The sequence below is a fragment of the Pezoporus wallicus genome, unplaced genomic scaffold, assembly GCF_028554395.1.
Source record: "Pezoporus wallicus isolate ANWC-B61680 ecotype Strahan unplaced genomic scaffold, APGP_CSIRO_Pwel_v1 scaffold_7402, whole genome shotgun sequence".
In the NCBI taxonomy this organism is placed as follows: domain Eukaryota; kingdom Metazoa; phylum Chordata; class Aves; order Psittaciformes; family Psittacidae; genus Pezoporus; species Pezoporus wallicus.
The window spans coordinates 4,695,697-4,714,716 of record NW_026641037.1 but is presented as its reverse complement, the minus strand read 5'-3'; the positions used below and the strand labels follow the sequence as shown (position 1 = coordinate 4,714,716).

Genomic DNA, 19,020 nt, shown 5'->3' with positions numbered 1-19,020 from the left:
TAAAGAGCAACAAATACTTCAATCAAGCATGCTTCTGTATAGCAGTCACAAATAGTTGGGTTAACAGGTACCCATGGTGCCTTCACTGGGCCAGCAAAAGTAGGATAACAACGCATCAGGTATGATACCATTTAGATTTCCTAATCATTCTAGTTGTTAAATTGGAAGTACACGTATTGTAAAATGTGTCTTTAAAATACAGAAAGTAAAGTGTTCCCAAGAATCAAAGACATTAGCACCCAATACTGGAAAAGAGATCCAGAAACATTGATTAACACAAAATCCTAAAAATTACGAGCTAAAACAAGTCAACTAGGATCATCAGCGCTGTCACTACCAACTTTTCTGCCAGGGCTCAAAAGCAACATCTGGAAGAAAGAAAACCAAAAATGTGAAGAAGATACCCCAGTACTTTGGGCTTTCTTGATTCAAGACTTGTTCTCATGCCAGCATGGTAACAGTGCAAGGTAAGTACTGTGGACTTCAGTCTCAGTATAGTATTTGATGACACCTGTCTAGTACGTGACAACCTGGGAGAAAAGTTCTGTGAAAGTTATTCAGGCACTCCCCATGTGTTAAAAAGTAATTCCACATTTACCTACTCAGATGAACAGGAGTCTGCTGGGTTTAAAAAGGAAGGGGGGGGGAAGGGGGAAAGGTTCCCCCCCCAGTACACAGTACAGCGGTCTGAGATAAATGGTTTGCTGATTTAATAGCTGAGATTTAGATCCTTCTAGTTACTCTAAAGTTGATCTGTTTTAAGGTGTCTCACTCTACACCTCAGATAATCAGACACTTTCAAAGAGGCAGACTACAGTCCACTTTTAACTCCTTTAAAAATTTATGACATTATTTATCAAAAGTTGCATCAGTCTTACACACCTGCATTTCCATCAACAGGAGTCTCAGAAAGACAACACACCTTACTTCACAAATCTAGAAACCCAAGAATTATTTGCCAGCAGCTTACACTCACTGTGAGTCATATAAGCATTCCACGTAACACCAGCAATATTTGTATCACAAGTTTAGATCAGCTTTTAATGTAGTAACTTCATTAGCCCCAGTCTGGTCGCCAGTGTTCCTTTAACACATTATTTTCACTTACAGTGTGAGTCAATTATTTTAAATGCTACAACACCTGTATTTCCTTTGATTAAAAACACACTTGACAAATATATTGTACAATAAAGTTTATTAGCTGTTCTCCTCTTTCTAACAAATGGAATGGATAGTGTCGATAATTTGTTACAAACCAAAGCTAATTTGGTTGTGTGACTGCCCCGTGCCTGCCATAAGTACATCCCTCTTATAAACCATCAGTTGCAAACAAGCAATGGCAGGTACCAAGTAAGATGGGAATTAGAGAATTTCATTACAGAAGGTATTCTGTGTTTTGGTACAATGTATTTATAACATTCGGCACAGAAGTTTGTGCATTGTAAAAGGAAGATCTTGTGCCTGTGCAATCAGAGATGAACATGTACAGAAAAATAAAATGTACTGTTGACTCCAAATTCTCCCTTTCGTTAAGACATGCATATTAGGGGGGAGTTGTGAGGGGTGGCGAATACAAACACCTGAAATTCTGTAGAAAAGAGGAGAACTTGCATGTATTTTTTTCTTGTAACTAATACTCCCTGGACTTTATGCCCAGCCGCCATAGCCCGTTTGATTTCTCATAATTAAGGAAGGTAAATTCTGATTTGTAATTTTATTCAAAACAAAAAGCTAGGAGTAGGTGGTAAAAGAAAAATATATATTTTATATATATATATTTATACGTGTGCGCAACTATGTAAAGAAAATAATTCCCATAGTTACAGAGTTTAGTTAAAGAAAGTTTAATATATATATATTTATTATAACAAAATAGGCAGTTATTGTGGGTAAAATATTCATTAAAATCTGACCCCTAAGAACACACACATTTTTAAGCTATGAATCATTCTCTCATTGCCCTAATGACCATCTCTGCAGCTGTTTTCTGTATTACTGCCAATGGAAATTTGGCAGTCCTCTGAAAAATACAAGGTTTCCTAGCACCTAAACATATTTTAGGCTGAAAAAGTGTGATGACCATTACCTATAAACAATTTCTGTAAGACACTATAAATAGTGTTTCACAAGGAAGATTAAAAACATTACACATCTTTGTCCCTAGCAATTTTATTGGCAAAAAATGAAAAAATAGATTTTAAGAATATCCATATGAAATTATGAAAATGAATATCCCTTGAGTGACTTAATGAAAATGTTAACTCAAAATTTGAAAATTTCTCTCTAACTGCCTGGAAAAAAAAATATTACTGTGAGAATAGAATTTTTAAACTCAGAAAATAAAACCTGAAATTGATTGCCCTGACCAAACCATGCTATTAAAAGTTAAGCGTGCAAAGTTACTAATGATTTACAACTTCCTTGAATACAACTTTTCCTTCAATTGTTATGAAATTTTAAAAGAATGTCTATAAAGCTTTTTCGAAAAATCTTTGAAAGTTACTTTCCCTTAAACATTAAGGAATTTTACCAAGCAATTCCCTCCCACCCCCACCCCAAACTAATAGCTGGTCAGGCCATTCCATTGTCATGTTTGAAAAATGGCAAACCAACAGAGCACAATAATACGAATTATTTAAACTAAGAGAGACACCAAATGTAAAGCATTATGGGAACTGCAGAATGTGATGGTTAGGGTATGAACCACGCTGGAAAGAACTAGAGGCAGGCTCCACTGGAAGGGCTTAAGAGTTGTCAGATGTAGTAGGTGATGTCAGTTAGAAAATGGAAAATAAAAATCTGTTTTCATAATTTTTCCTTTGCTGGAACCCAGATGTAAGGCCCAGACTGTTCCTCTATGATCTGTTTCACTTGGTTGTAGATTTCTTCCAGTGTGTCTCCTTGGACAATAGCTGCAAAACATAATGTAGCAATCAGCAATCATTCTTCCTAGCACCGTACAGAAACCACAATGTTTCAAGCCAAGCTTTTCTTTTCTCTGAGTGGCAAGAGGACTTTAGATTACTGAAGGAACAGACACACACTGAGATTTCTGGTTTCTGTGCTGGAGTGAAGCACATTATTGATGGCATTACAGGACATACAAAGTACCATCTCACCCACTCAGAGGCTTTGGGTCAGGAAGTGGTTTTCACATTGCTACAAACATACACATACAACTGAGGAGGTCTTCTTTTCCTAACCACATGTTGTTTCCCTGAGTCAGTCTGCACCCTCCAGTATTCTTTTTGGTCTAACCTTCACGTGTGTTTCCAACACAACAAGGCAAGACAGTACAGGGCTATGACCTCATGCAGTCAGGCTGAGTCAGGCTTGGTGTGATGAGACTGGTGAACTTCCCAGCTGCATCCTGAAGCTTCACAGCAAAGCTGGTTGACCTTAGGATTTCCACCTGCTAGCACTACCTTTGCTTTTGTCCAAAAAGAGGAGGAGCTCATGGAGTTTGTTGCCCACTTAAAAGAGTTAAGTTTTATAGACAACAAGCTTCCTCACACAGTTAAACATGCAATTTATATTCAGATGGTGTAAGTTAGATATTTTATCCAAGGATATAAAATAATTAGAGATAAGCCAATGTGGATGTATTCTGATATATCAGAGTATAGCACCATCTGGTGAAAATGAGGATGAAGTTTGAGCTGTTCTTACCATACCTCAGTCTGAAAAAGCAACCAGTATGAGATAGTAACTTCAGGATCATCACCTTGTATTAATAATCCAAGAAAAAAAGTTTAGCATGAAAGATAATTTTAGAGGTAGGCCGGATTTACTGCTGCTTCCAAGCTTTCCTTTCATGCTAATTACTTCAGTTTTATTCCTACTCATCATTCCCATCTCATAAAAACTCTCTCCCCATCTGCAGCCCACTGTCATTGTGCCTGTAGGAAGAGCCTGTTCAATTATTATAGGTCAAGTATAATGTTCACAGCACTACAGTGCATTAGAAAGATTCAGAAATGTTTTTGCAATTCAAACAGCCATAAGCTTTAGCATCTCACTTCTCCCTAGCTGTGTTTAACCACACCTCTTCCAAAGCTCAGTACCCTCCAAACAGAAGATGGATGCGCTCTTCATATGCTTCAGTACAAAGTTTAACTCTGTTTAAACTTAACCTGCTGATGAAGTTGATTTCAGTTGCCCCACACAATGTGGGTTTTTTAGCAGGTTAGGGAATGCTCATATATTCTGTTTTACCACCTGACTTATATGGTTGGCAGCCTCCAAACTAAGTAGAAAGTAGGATCTGTAATGTCTTCAAGTATCCCAAACAGATTCAGAAAAGGATTTCTGCCCTGAAGTGGATTATCAAGGACACACAAGTCTGACTGTTGTTATCTTCCTTTGTCAACAAGCCTTATACTTATGATCCTGAGCACTACAGCACTTAAAAATGCCTAAAGGTTTTTGAAACACCTTGAATTATGTCCTTGAAAATTTCCTGAAAGTGTCCTATATAATGCCCTGAGACAGCCTGGGAGAACACCAGCTAAGTAATAGCTATGAAAATAAACTCATTTCCTGCACAACAAAACCTGACATATTTGCCAGTCATTTTGAAAGGGACTCTATAATAGGAAAAATTTACAATTTATGTTGAGATTCACATAAATTTCTGGGTGCAGGCAGACACAGCGCTATGGGAAGAGTAGGAGAGCTAGATGTAGCATTGGGATAAACTGACAGCTGCAAGGCAGCAGAGGAAGATGGAGGTAGACAAAGGAATGGACTCAAGTTTTTCACTGTGTGGGTAGCACACAACAGAGGGAATAAGGCTGCAGGAAGACCAGGGCAGGGAGTCTACTGGTTCCATTATCTTCCTCCCATGTGAAGCCACCACTCCTTTCCTGTGTCTCTGCCCAAGTGGAGCAGACTGTGGCATTTGCAGCTCTGCCCACACAAGCTGTGGAAGAAGGAACTGGACAGAGGTGCCATGTCACAGAAAGGAGGTGAACGGGGCAGCAAAAACTGAAACCCTGCAACAGATCATAAAGAGAAGGAAATGAACAAGTGTCTCTAGGACAGGAATAGGGAAAGCTCGTTTCTGTCCTCCTGAAGATCCTAACTTGATCTATCCCCCCCTACTGCAAGCCACAATGTAAACAACTGGCAGGCTTGAGTACTTGCAGCTAACTGTTACAGTTACGTACACAGCATACACTAATTCAATTTGCCAAGTGCCATTAATACTGTAGCACCCAATTTCCAGAGGCTTAATTAATTACCATAATTCTTGATCATCTTCCTGATTAAAAAAAAGGGGGAGGGGGAGGAGGGAAATTCATCCTTTTCTACAGGGAACTTTGCTAGGCAATCTCAGCTCTGCAAATAAGCTTTAAGCATATAGTATACCAACACAGCAAACATCAGCACTACAGTAACCTAGGGAAACAGTAGAAAGACTCAGTTTTTAAAAATATAAATTAAGTTCCCAGTAAATTTTTGTATATACTGAATTAGTTTATCAAATTGAAATCAGTGTAGAGGTACTAAGATGGCTCTGTGCCTCAAAACTATTACAGATCATCCGTAAAACAAAGTACAGCCTATCTCAGCAGTGAGGCAATTACTATTCTACAGCAAGCAATAAAACCTTGACTCTGGCAAAGGGAACAGTCCCAAGGAAAACACACCTGTGAAGTGTTCAGTAAATTCTTGCTCCAGTTTCATGGCTCTCTCAAATGTCTTCCTGGCTTGCTCTTCCGTTAAGCGTTTATTCATTTCCCTGAAATTGAAAACATTATACATATAAAAACATTATACATTTAAATACTTGGAGCCTTTTAGAATAACATTTTAAACTGTTGTCAGAGTATTATCCCCAAAAAAAGGCAGTCTCCTAAATGACATACTAAGCAAAGACTGTAGTAGGAAAGAGTTGTTCTGATACTATGTTGGATGGAATTTAGCACGATGGCCTTTGTTCTCAAGCACTTTAATTTGGATTAGAAACCCTCTCTAAAAGGCTCTAAAAATGCAACTCAGAAAATTAAATATTGTTCAAAATGCAAGTATTACATTTATCTTCACGTAACTTGCAGTTGGCTTTTTAAAGACAATGACAGTGTCAAACGATTTAGCCTAAGGTACTTCACTTTTACTCACATGATATTTTCCACTGTTTTGGGTTTAATAAAAATGGAGATTGGGTATAGCTGGGCAATCTGCAACCTTTTGATCGCATTACCAGAAACATCAAGAATGCAATGTTTACCCTAAAAAGTGAGAGAGAAGGGAAAATGATACTAAGCAGTTTATGTCACAGATATGCACAGTAATAATTAAGAAAACACGTCTCCACTGAAGGCAAAAGAATTAGAGCATTTGCATCAATATGATTTCACCACTATGGCACAAAGTCCCACAATGCTTCTCTGTTGAGATCATACATCATTTGAGATGTTCCTGACCATCCTTCCTTCCTTTCCCCACCAGAGGCTGGAGAATCAGCCCAATCAGCAATGCAGAATCATCTGGAGGAATAGCTGTACTTCAGCCACACCAGCAAAATTATTATTTTTTTTTTTTTTTTTAATAATTTGAGGATCCTTTACGGAGGTGGCCATGTCACAGATGCAGTTTAGAGAGAAGCCAGATTATTTAACTGGCAGACCTAAAGGAGCAACCACCCCTGATGGCAGGGAAATATGCCATCATCAGAATCATTAGATGGAAATGAATACAAGCACGCTCCACCCCCCAGGTACCACACAATACAATACCAGGTTTGAGATGGTGAATGCAACTTATCTAGGCTGATTATTCCTTCACATTTTGAGAAACATATATAACTTAACCATTTCTTGGGCTGCTGGAGGACAATGTAGTAGGGCTGCTTTTCTTTCCACCTCTACTCTCCCATATAAGTGATTTTTCCAGCTCCTTGAGATATCTAATCTCAAAGGCTCTTCCTTTTCCTCAGCTCCCCTCATGCCTGATATACTCATTTCCACCTCATGCATTTTTATTTCTTTCCTTTCTGAATAGCATGAGTAATTCAGCTTATTATAATTTCAGAAAGGGATGGGGAGAGAGGAACAGAAAATGACTGTCAGTCAAATATAGCAGCAAATATTTTTCTTTAGCAGGAAAAAAATGAATGGCAGAATTCTGTGAGCCAGGAAAGAGACTCACAAGCACCATAAACCCAAAGGTTACTTATAGCATACAACACACTTCCTGAACTCCTGGGAGATCATAACTGGGGAGCATGTTGAAGAGCAAGGAAGTGACTGACATGTTTCTGCTTCTTGGCAGAAGACATCACTAGGATCGTTTGCATTTGATCTCCTGCACAACAAAACCACAAAATTTTACTTCAGGAATTTTTGAAGAAGATAGAAGTGTTCTTTCCATGTAAATATTGCTCACTTTCAACTGACAACAGCTGTTTCCCAGATCCAGTTCACTGATCTGGATGCTGACTGGTGTCATTTAAAAAAGGTGTTTGCATGTTCTAGCAGAGGATTTTACTGCATGTGCTGGCCTGTCCACATATTTCAAATGGTTTCTCTTTAAATATGGCACAAGCTCTGGGAACTGAGAATTAAGAGCATTGTCCGGTCCATTTTCCTTTTTGGAATAAGACACTTTGTATTTGCTGTGTTTGGCCCAACAATTTATGCCAAGTGCCGAAGTACTTTGGGCAAAGCATGTGAGCACTATACCTGTGCTGGACCTTACAGAATATAACTGTGACAGTTTATTCCAAATCAATATTGAACATTCATTAACAGTGGCCTCAGATACAGAGATCTACAAGCTTCTAGCAATTCCAAAGAAGAGAATATGGGAATTCCATTCATGTGAAGATTGGAAGACAAGGAAAAGAAACGCAAGTAATTTGTGATAGTTGCCTAGTTTTCATCCAGGGAAGCTATTTTGCTCTTTGCACAGTATATTTAAACAAATTTTTAATTTATTATTTTTTAAGTTCCCTACTTGCACTGCATCTCATTGAGAAACACAGCACAACACCTCAGTGCTCTTTACAGTAACTGAACATCACCAAAAGGCATCTTCAGCTGTGTTCTGTATAGGCATGAAAATTAGAGAGAGCGAACAGCTGGAAGCATGGGCAAATGAAAGCTATTTATAACTACTGCAAGAATACTGCTTCTGCTACTTTTGGGGTGGTAGCAGTCACTTCTGCTGCGTCTTCCATTAAATACATCATAGAAAACTTGGAAATGGCCCTTTGTATCCCAGTAGTAAGACCCACTGAAGAGACTGATCTCTTAAGTGGGGCAGAGATGAATACAAGGAGGGAGTAGCCCCAGACAGACCGATTCACAGTCCTGTCAAGATTCTGAAGTCAAATTCTGCAGAATAGGCCATTGTTTCCCAGAAAAAATAATGTTAGCTGGAACAGAGAAACTGCTGTATCTACCCAAAGTCCCATGGTGCCTGTGCAAGAGATTTAATAGCATGGAGACATCTGGTAGTACTTAATTCTTCATGCTAGTTTATAAAAGATTGAAATCCATTTTGTACCTTTCTAATCCCACTAGATGAGCAGAAGAACAGAGTCAGTTTCAGGTCTAGGATGGAACTGAAGGCCTGTATTTGTGCTAGCAGGTAAAGCAATTGCCGACAAGTTTAGAATGTTTAAGCTGTTCAATAAACAGTTTCATCATTGAACCCTATATGATAGTTTCACAACTTTGTTCAGCCTCCCATGCAGAGTACTGTTCATGTACTTAAATAATTTTGTAACTTATTTTATTTATTTTTCTTGCTATATACCATGGGACCAGGTTCTATTCCTGAGAATAGAGTGAGAAAGACAGCAGAAAAAAACTTCATCACATGAACTACAGAATCTCACCATATTTGCCCTGTTTTCAATTCCAATAAATTAAATTGACAGAAATAACAATACTCAGCATTTGGCCAGAATGGCCTAAACTGTTTTCCAGAGGACTAACTACACTCCTCTTTCCACGGATTAACCAAATTTACCCCCTGCATGACCATACTTGAAAGTGCTCACACGTGTGAGTTCCCACCTAGAAAATAGCCATTTCTTCTCTCATACAGATCAGGTAACATTGTCTACTGTAAATGCATCAGATCTGTGGACAACTCATCAACCTCACATGGAACACTTCAAAGAATTTTCACCAAAAATTTTTCTTAAAACAGGCTCTTACTCAAAGAAATATACTTCCCTCTTCCCACATTTTTCAGAGCACTCAAGTAAACTTCGGTTTGAATTTAGAAATATTTAGATTTTTCAATAAACAGTTAAGTAAAATCTGTTCAGGATAAAGACAATAAGCTCAGTCTCCATAATGCAGTGGTAGTTATGTAAAAAATCTGATTGAGTTTATTTCATTTACTTTTTTCCCTTTACCAGCTAAATCCATGAATGGCACAAAGAATAGTATTTTTACAAGTTGTTTTTTTTTTGCACAAGCCTGCATCAAATGGATCATCATATTAATTGAAACCAGCACCACTATTATGAATTATTTAATGATCTATGTATGTGAGCTAGGCTAATTAGCCCGTAATTCAAATTATTTCTTCTCTAGTCTCTTTTTATTAAGAGCACACAAACTGTGTTTGCTGTTTTGCCATAATTTAATCATGAGGCTTTCATTATTCCAAAGCTTCATTATTTCGCAAAATGCATTCATGACAATGTGCTTTGTTTCTAGTTTTGTACAAATTCCTTTTAAAGTCAGGATGCTCCTAATGGCTTCTTGCCATCCTTCTCTTCTCCCCTGTCAGCACAGTCAGATAACCACATCTGTAAATGAAAGTAACTGGCACTGATTTACCTTTTCTGCTACTTCTCGCACTGACTGGACACTTGTTCCATAAAGATGATTATTGTACTGGCCAGCTTCAATGAACTTGTGATCCTGAATATCCTTCTCCATTTGCTCTCGAGAAGTGACAAAATGGTAATCACGTCCATCCACCTCATAATCTCGTTTTGGTCTAGTAGTATCTTTAAACATAAACCAGTGATTTTTAAAGCAAAACAAAAAAGAGTTAGTTTTTTCCCCCCCATAAAATAACTAAAAATAGTCTTCCATTTATACCACAGAATTTCCACAAGCGATGACTGACAATCACAATAGGTTTGTGAAGTTTAGACAATACATTAACTTTTCTTAAACTCAACAGAAAGAGGATGCCTTTTAAGAAAATTAACAGGAAAAAAAATTAAAATTGCTTTAGTATTTGCTGAGACTTACGTGGAACACATGAGCCAAATTTGTCTGGAAATTCTGAGATCAGATCATCATTTATTCTGTCTTTCATGGGTCCCAAAACGATCACAGGTCGAGTGTAACTGACTATTAAACATCAAGGAATAACATTAGATACATTTTAGTATGCTTGGTAACTTTTAGAGTTCAGAAAAATAATTTTATCACATATTAATGATTATAATACCTAAAAGAATATTTACTCTTAAAGAAAGGGAAAACATGTTGAACAATGTAAACCAACTAATACTGCAGTCACAGTAAGATGTTACACCTTCCCTCTCAACCAACTACGCTGGGTGACTGAAATCTTACATTCCGAAGTCTTGGTTTAAAAAAAAACCAAACCAAAACCATAGAATCCCTTATTCTAAAGGAAAAAGCAAACGGGGGAAGTTCAAAAATCTCTTCAATTTAAAGAGGCACTTAAGCAGCAGCAGAGTTCATGAAAGTCTAGCTCTGTGTTGGGAGAAGCTTCTTTTCCTCTAAGACCACAATTATATACTCATATATGAAAAGACTCAACTACATATAGCTTTACTAACTATATTAACATCCCTATAAAGTGAAGCATAGCATTTTTTTAAGCAGCTTATTTTTTTATAAAGTTATAAAGGGCTTTGGGAAATTAAGCTTAAGCAGAAAACACCCAATTACACTTCAAGAATTGTGAAGAAAATAATGCCTGAATATCTTAGTATTAGCATATTAATTACCACTTTATAAATTTTACTTTTAGGTTCAATATGTCTTTACTACATAGATAAATCCAAATTAAACAGTCTAACCTATAAAATACATTTTAATTTAACTCTGAGAACTATTTCCTTTCCAGGGTATTAATCATAGAAGGAATGTCCTGAATCCAGTAACTGTCAACCTATTCATTTAACAACAAAAATCTTTACTTAAAGGTTAAGGGCAGCCCACAAGTATCTCAAGTCCAAGCACCTTTAAATCTATTTTGGTTATTACAGTACTTTATTCATTTGGGCTTCTTGGGGGAAAAAACAAAATAAATTACTGTGCAACTGAATTATTAGACAAACGCAGATAACTTATGCAGGGAATGTATTACTGTTCCTAAGCAGAGTAATGAAGTGCTAGCTCTTTTATGGCCTTACCATACGGTGTGTTACACTCAAAGGGAATTACAGTCATGTATGTAAACACCAAAGCAGTTCACTCTCTAAAATCTTTAGTTTTACAATATGACAGTTACTAAAGCATGAGCTTGTGCAAACTCTCATTCACATCCTGTCTCTTTAACCTTAACATTAATTCACTTGATATTTCTATTGTTCTCACTAAATCAGTAATCTATCCAAATCTGGGAAGTTAATGCCAGCTAAAAAGATGTTTCTCATTTTGGGAGCTCCTCTGGTGTGTGTGCTTACACAGATCCAGCAGCTGCTCATCTGGGTGCAACAAACCTCTGGTTCCCTAGCTGAGGTAGAACTTACTTAGCACATCAAAGAGAGCCTACCATTTCCCCATTTCTAGCATGGTCTTAATTCATGCATTTCTCATCCATGGTTTTATTTGGAGCCTACGATTATTACAAATTATATGATCGAAACAATGCCATTTGTGTTAGTCGCATATAACAAATTTTGCTACTCTTGGAACCCATATACCATGATTAACAAGCCAGAGTGGAAAGTCTACGCAGGCATGCATGTTTCATAATGCTATTAGAAGAAACTGGGCTGTGCCACTCCCTGCACAAAACCAAAAGTGAAATCTTGACACTCAAAAGTCATGTAAATACATTATGCATATTTTGACTGCCACCTTATTTGTTAGCTAATAGATATCAAAGATCCCCCAAAGAACATCCCTTTTACAGATTAATTTACAAATACATAAGCTATGTATCAGAGAATGTAAATCAACTGTTAGTACCTGTGGTGAAAGGGAACATTAAAAAAATCTGTATCTATTATACACAGTGAAGCAAGATCAAGACCAAAAGAATGACAGCATCTCAGTGGAAATCAGTGAAAAGCATTTTGTTTTAAATGCAAGTGTGAGAAACAAAAAACCTACAATTTGGAGAAGGCTCAGGGGGTACCTTATCGCTCCTTACAACTGCTTGACAGGAAGATGGAGACAGGAGGGAGCTGGTCTCTGCTCCCAAGGAACATGGGACAGGACAAGAGGAAATGGCCTCAAGCTGCACTGTGGAGGTTTAGATGGAGACGAGGAACAATTCCTTCTCCAAAGGGTGCTCAGGCATTGGAAAGGCTGTCCAGGGAAGTGCTGGAGTCACTGTCCCTGGAAGTGTTCACACACCGTGTAGACAAGGCCCTCAGTGCCATGGCTTACTGGTGGCCTTGGCAGTGCTGGGGTAAGGGTTGGACTTGATTATCTTAAAGGTCTTTTCCAACCTGATTGATTCTATGATTCTATGATTTCTGAGGTTCACACTAACAGAATTGTTAAACGCACCATATTTTCCTTGTAATGTAAACCATGCATAAGTTACTTTAAGTAGCAGACCTGTGTATTTTGTGCAAAACAATTTAGCAATTCCGTCTTATAATTTATGCCTTTGTACTTCATTCATGTGAATAATGGTAACAAGCTCTAAACAATCAAGTTTGCCACGGTGCTCAGAACATAAGGGCACATGAAGTGTTCTGATAATTCAGATGATATTTTATAATGAGTAAGATCTACAAACCTTCTTGTTGATTGACTGGTTCATATGACAAGACATATTCCTCTTGGCCACCTAAAATGTAAATGCAAAGACATATCTATCTATTTTTTTTCTAAACCAACACGTTCAAGTTGAGTCATTTAATGAACTATAATGATACAGTCATTCCTTAGTAATATGCATTACAATGATATTGATGAAGCACACTTTTCAAGAGCAATGATTTATAAAAACCACAAAGATAAGCCAACACAAAATTTTAAAGCATAGGACACATACAGTATAAATAATTGCCTGGTTTCTGTTAGCATGGTGAACTGACATCAAGCACAGAAAGAATTTTAAAGCATTATTGAAATGCTTGTATACACGTTCCCCTGAATGAAATGCATGCATGCACTCACTGCTATAGGCAATGCCACCTTCATCATCAACATTCTGCACACTTTGAAGCCACCATTTAAAATAATATTTTTCTTGTATTTATGCAGGGCTGATGACCATGTTCGTCACAGTGTACAGATCTTCCATTAACTTTCTCATGAAGTGGCATTTATATAAACATCCTCAACCACTCTAATTCTAACAAAAATTATGACTGTATATACTAAATAACTATTATTTTATTAATGAAGTTTTAAAGATGAAGTTGAAAACAAAGAATGCTTTGTGCTGTTCTCAGCTCCAGAAAGCACATCAGCAGTGAATGAAACTAAAGTAACTAAATTTTGACCTTCAACAGCTGCAGGCTTTTAAAATGTTAGTGAAAGCACCTGAAATATACCGCAGTTGCCATCTCTCTAAAAGATTACTTCTAGTCTAACAAGGTATGTCCGAGTAAGATTTCATGCAGTGAAATCACTAAAACTCTATTACAGCAGAGAATTTATAATTCTGAAACCAGAAGCTCAAATTACATGACATTAGTATGAACTTCGATCAAAATACAGTCCTTTGATAACTCACTTGTGTAATTTTGGAACATTCTTTGGAGTTTATAAGCCATTCTCATAACAGGCCAAGGAACATACCAATGCTATACCACATTGTATAGAAACAGATGGCACATGAAGGCTTTTATAAATTCATATATTGCTTCTATATATTTAGTCTTTATTTCATAGCAAGTATCACTGATCTTTCAAATAAAAAAATTACCATTAAGACAAATATTTCTCTTATTTGCAATAAATTTGCATTCAAACTGTACTACAGCAATATATGAATGAACATTTTTTTAAATTATTGCAAGTGAGGAATACCTTAAGACAGACACAAAAACATGCAACCTGTATATTTTAGTATCTCAAAAAGTAACTCATGCAAATGGATTTTAGGACAGTATATACTTTCAGAACCTCTTTTAGGCTACGGAGAGAAATAGGGAATCACCAACTATAAAGTCAACTATGGAAGATCCAGCTCACACATGATTAGGTATTTCTTTGGAGAAGTCACACTGTTATACAGTCAAAAATTACTTATGGAAACTACTAAAGAGATAATAACAAGTAAAAAGCATCCCCTGATTGAGGGCAAAAAGTATATATTGTCACTGCTTTTTAATACTTTGGAAAAAATGATTATTAATAGAATGAACCTTTTGAACAACCGTACTCATCTGTAATCAAGATAACTTTCATATTAGACAGCAGTAAGAAGAAATTAAAAAAAATATTTTAATGAAAAGTGCTTGCAATTACACACATAAATAAGCAAATCCATGACATTCATAATAAAATCAGGGCTTCCCAAAGAATAAGGGAGTGAAAAACTAACTAGTAGTATCAACCACAAGCTTTAAACAAAAATAAAGCAAGCTTTGAGAAAAAGAAGGGAAGAGACAAAAGCAGCAAACTTAGGAAGAAAGAGCCATGGTTAGATAGTTTTAATGGCATGTCATTAAAAATGGTTAAAATGTGTAAGTTTATCAAAGGCAACTTCCATACATGTTCCATTTTATGTTATTCTCAGGGAACACAAATGCCTCCCCAAAACGGTTTCTTTTCGATTACAGTCGACAGCACTGTTAGCATTTTATATACATATATCAATTCTTCCCTTGAGTGCCATCATCTGGAATTAAAAACGTGGATCATCACCTCTGAGAAGACCCACAGCTTCCAAACAAATATATCTGCTAATGAATGCCCTTCCTTATCACCCTAACATAAACCATATGCTTCTGAAGCATTCACGCAGTTGTAACAGGCAACTAGCAGCTGGTCAGTGAGCCACTCAGCGTCACACTGCAAGACTTCTTTTGTTGTTCCTTTTTTTCATATTCCTCTTCAAATCCTCAGTTTTTTCATCTTCCTGCTCTGCTCTATCATGGGTTCCAGGTCTGGACAGTGCACCTTACTAAGGAGACGTTCTCTGGAAACAACCAGTTGGACTGAAGTTCTGGCTCTGGTTTAAGACATTCACTGCAGAGCAGCACCACGATGCATCATTACCAACTGTTAACACGTAGTACTGCTTTAGCTTGGGCTAATAAAAAAGATAACTCAGTCTAGTATTTGAAATATGTGATGTCTTGAGAGAATGTGCATGTGTGCCTAGCATGCTGATTTATCATAACTGACTCCAGCAATGAATGCGTATCGTATGCTTTGAAGACAGTTCATACTAAGCACCCACACTTGACAAAATAGTGAAAAAAAAAGTGAAAGCTGAAAGCAATGGTAAATACATGTTTGCTTATCTTCACTTTCATTAGAAGCATAAATATATTAGAACTATCTGTTGTGAAAAAGTGTAGTTATTGCTCTATTTAGCAGATTACATTTTAGTTACACTTCCAGTATTAAACTCAACTACATATGTTTGTTAGCATTAAATTTAGATTTAGGTTTTAGTAGGTCTAGATAGCTCACATAGTTTATAAAAAAAAAAACAGCATTAGGTTCAAATTAAGCTGAATTAAGAAAATCATACATCACAATAAATTATCCATAAAGAAGGTCTGCAGTGATGCTCTCTATCCAGTTTTTTTAAAAACAAAGACAGAGCACAATTTGCAGTTCTCCACCAAATACATGAATGTGGATTTCACCTGAAGGTGACTTGGAAGTTCTATATAACATGTAAATACCCAGAAAAGACAAACAAACAAAACCAAAGAAAGAAATACTAAACAAAGGTTCTAAATAAATAAAAAACTTAAAAACACTTACGGTAACTACTTTCACTATCGCTGGCATTAGAGGTTACATGCTCTGAAATTGCAACACAATGGAAAAAAAAATAAGGAACATACACTAATGGCATGGGTCCAAAAGAAAGCAAACTGACACAAAATAATCCAGATGAAAGACAATACTGATATCAAAATGCTGAAATCAATACATATCGCATATAAAAGTTTTAAGGTACTTCTCATAGCTCTCAGGATCAAGCTTAATTTCATATGAAAGGAACTGATGTTAATAAAAAGAGAAACATTAAATAGCACATCAAAATAAGATTACAAAAAGCACACTAAAGCATAGTTCCTATCTAACACTGCCATTTTTAGGTTTTCACTTCAAGATGAATTCTATTGTGAATTATGGGGTTATGCATTTCAACTTTTATGCAATTTATTTATTACATTAAGAGTCTTGTAGCAGAAAATACTGTATTATATTGCAGTAAACACAGTGTATTACCTTCAATAATAGGCACTTTTCTATGCTATATTAAATATCGTACTTGAAGTGCAATGGAAAATTAAGATTTGTTTCTTCCTCCACCCTATCTGTAGTTTTCAAAAGCACCCAACTTTTATTCTGGACTCTTTCATGCCTTTTGTGTAGCAATCAAAACACTTCAGTAGCTACAAGGTGTTCAGATTTACTTCTTCAAGCTATGTAACTCTGTTAAAATATGTTTACTATTAAAATTAATGCAACTGAAAAATTTCAGGTATCAATCTATTCTTTTACTTGAAAATTCTATAAATTGGGTGAACAAATATGAACTTTGACATTGCTGAACTTTATCATAAAGAACCCTTTTTCGTGCCACCCAATGAGTGTGTCTATTTGTAGGGAAAACAAGTAACATTCACAGGTTAAGACTGCATAAGGAAGCTTGTGTTTGACCTCTACAAATTAAATACAATTAATCTGAAATTATGTACCTGTCTGCACGTGATATTACATACTGTTGTCATGAGGAGCCTTTATAATACATTAAATTCAGTGTGGTTCCTCCCCTACAAGACTTAAGAGAAAGCAGCAAGAGGACTCAGGAGGTAGGAATACAGTTAATGAAGCAAGTATGCTTCTAATGATTAATAAACATTTTTAAATGTTAGTCATCATACATAAATTAATTAACCTTTTGAAATGTTTCTGGATCAAGTAAACTGACTTCTTTAAATCACAAATCTCTGGCTAGAATGAACTCCTTCATTTCATTTCTGTGCAGAAAAAAGAGTCAGGTTTTCTGACTGGTCAACCAGCTGATCTGTTTGTGAGCACTAATTTGGATCTACCTCCATTCAATTTTCTTGTCTTGAAAAAAAAAGTCCACATTGGCATGGAAGAGGTAAACTGATGTTTAAAAGACTCTTGACGGAACATGAAAGGGAGACATTGTCAACTAAGAATACAAGTGTTGTGATAGTCTGATAAGGGTCAGAACTGGTAAAAATATAAAGGCTAAAATGCCTGCAAGAACAGCAGTCTTGCAGAGCCCATGTAACACAGCTTGCATTAAGTGTGGTAAGGCAGTTTCAAAAAGTCTGACTGTGCTGAAAAACAGACTAGAAGCCATTTGTTTTTATAACAAAATCACCTACTGACATTCCTGTCAGTATTCCGTATTACACAGTTTAAACTAGGTGTTATCATACAGCCATAAAAGCTGCTTATGATCTGCTGTAAACAATAAGGCCATAAAGGTTGCTAAGGTCTTCCATTCTAGACTGAGAATTTCCTTGAAAGTAGCCATTTCAGAAATGGAAAATTAATATTATAGCTACTAGAATTTTTATTTAAAGATTAAGACAAAGTATAGAAGTACATCGCTTCTCACATGTAACTTCAGGAACACTATGCATAACAGTTATGCCCTGGGAAGAAGTGTTCTTCTCAATTACCTTTAGTCACAGATCTTTAGTGACTAATTTTGCTATTCTATAAATGCATTCACAACGTATGTGTTAAAAGCAAGCTTTCAACTTTTTTTATCTGTCATTTTGTCATTTCATTTGTCATTATTTGTCATGTACAGTGGTGGTACCTGTGTAGACCAACTTATCTGTTAGGAGTATTCATCAAGCTTTGAATCTTACTGTTCAAGCAGTTAACATTTCTGCAAGAAATGCAACAAATACTTATGTGTCTCCTCTATCAGCTACCCCTCTACCTGGTCCAAAAGCATCATAAGAGGTCAAATGGGACAGAAAAACTCTCATGGCATTTGTTAAGCAGTTTTTTTAAGTAGATGATGTAGACATCAGTCACCTAGAGAGAAGACTGAAAACTGTAACTAGTTGAAGTATTACAGCAATCGTTGTACTACTACTGTAAAAATCTGTAAGTTACTTTTAAATAAATAAAAACACAAAACCAAGGTAAATGTGACAAAGAAAATAATCACCAAGTTTAAAAACACAGTACTGTTAAAGACAAGTGTGCACTGGTAAGCTTCTAAACAACAAAAAAAACCATAATGTGACAGTCACATAAAGTAATATGTTCCTGAAAGAAAAAAAAAACAAACAAAACATTACAAATTAGAAAAAGTTTATGCAACACTTTTAAAGTCAGCCTCCTTATGCCAGTAGAGCATCAGTCTCAGAGAGATCTGTTAAAAAAAAAAATAGTAGTAATTTTTCAGACGGAGGTTAAAATAACTTGGGAGTATTTTGATCACTTACTCAGGCCTTTTGATCCCATGTCGTCAGGGACCTCCTGCAGAGTAGTCCCCAGGGGGCAAGCAATAAAAAGACAATCACAAAGAAAATAATAGTCAGTAATATATAAAATTGGCGCTACGACAGGAGACAGTTCCAAGAACATCACAGGGGGAAGATAAGTCTCTAGGATTTGACCAGACTGGCACATAAAGCATAATCAGTGATGCAAATGGCACAGAAACACAGTTTGCAGCAGACTTGGTCTG

At 36.4% G+C, this 19,020-nt stretch overlaps 1 protein-coding gene across 32 annotated transcripts in view; it reads right to left on the bottom strand.

The window, feature by feature from the left end:
• Positions 1–1,178: 1,178 nt before the first annotated feature.
• DLG1 (discs large MAGUK scaffold protein 1) overlaps positions 1,179–19,020 on the bottom strand; it is a 163,791-nt gene continuing 145,949 nt past the window's right edge. For 15 of the 32 annotated variants that reach the window (XM_057421725.1, XM_057421727.1, XM_057421726.1 and 12 more), the window contains 7 exons: positions 16,083–16,124; positions 12,928–12,978; positions 10,227–10,328; positions 9,804–9,976; positions 6,124–6,233; positions 5,652–5,743; positions 1,179–2,912 (listed from right to left, as the gene is read on the bottom strand). In XM_057421725.1, the coding sequence (XP_057277708.1) occupies positions 2,806–2,912; positions 5,652–5,743; positions 6,124–6,233; positions 9,804–9,976; positions 10,227–10,328; positions 12,928–12,978; positions 16,083–16,124 (677 nt within the window). In that variant the 3' untranslated portion in view covers positions 1,179–2,805. Of the gene's footprint in view, positions 2,913–5,651; positions 5,744–6,123; positions 6,234–9,803; positions 9,977–10,226; positions 10,329–12,927; positions 12,979–14,506; positions 14,543–16,082; positions 16,125–18,775; positions 18,810–19,020 lie in introns of all 32 variants that reach the window. The other 17 variants (XM_057421732.1, XM_057421733.1, XM_057421743.1 and 14 more) reach the window with 7 other exon arrangements.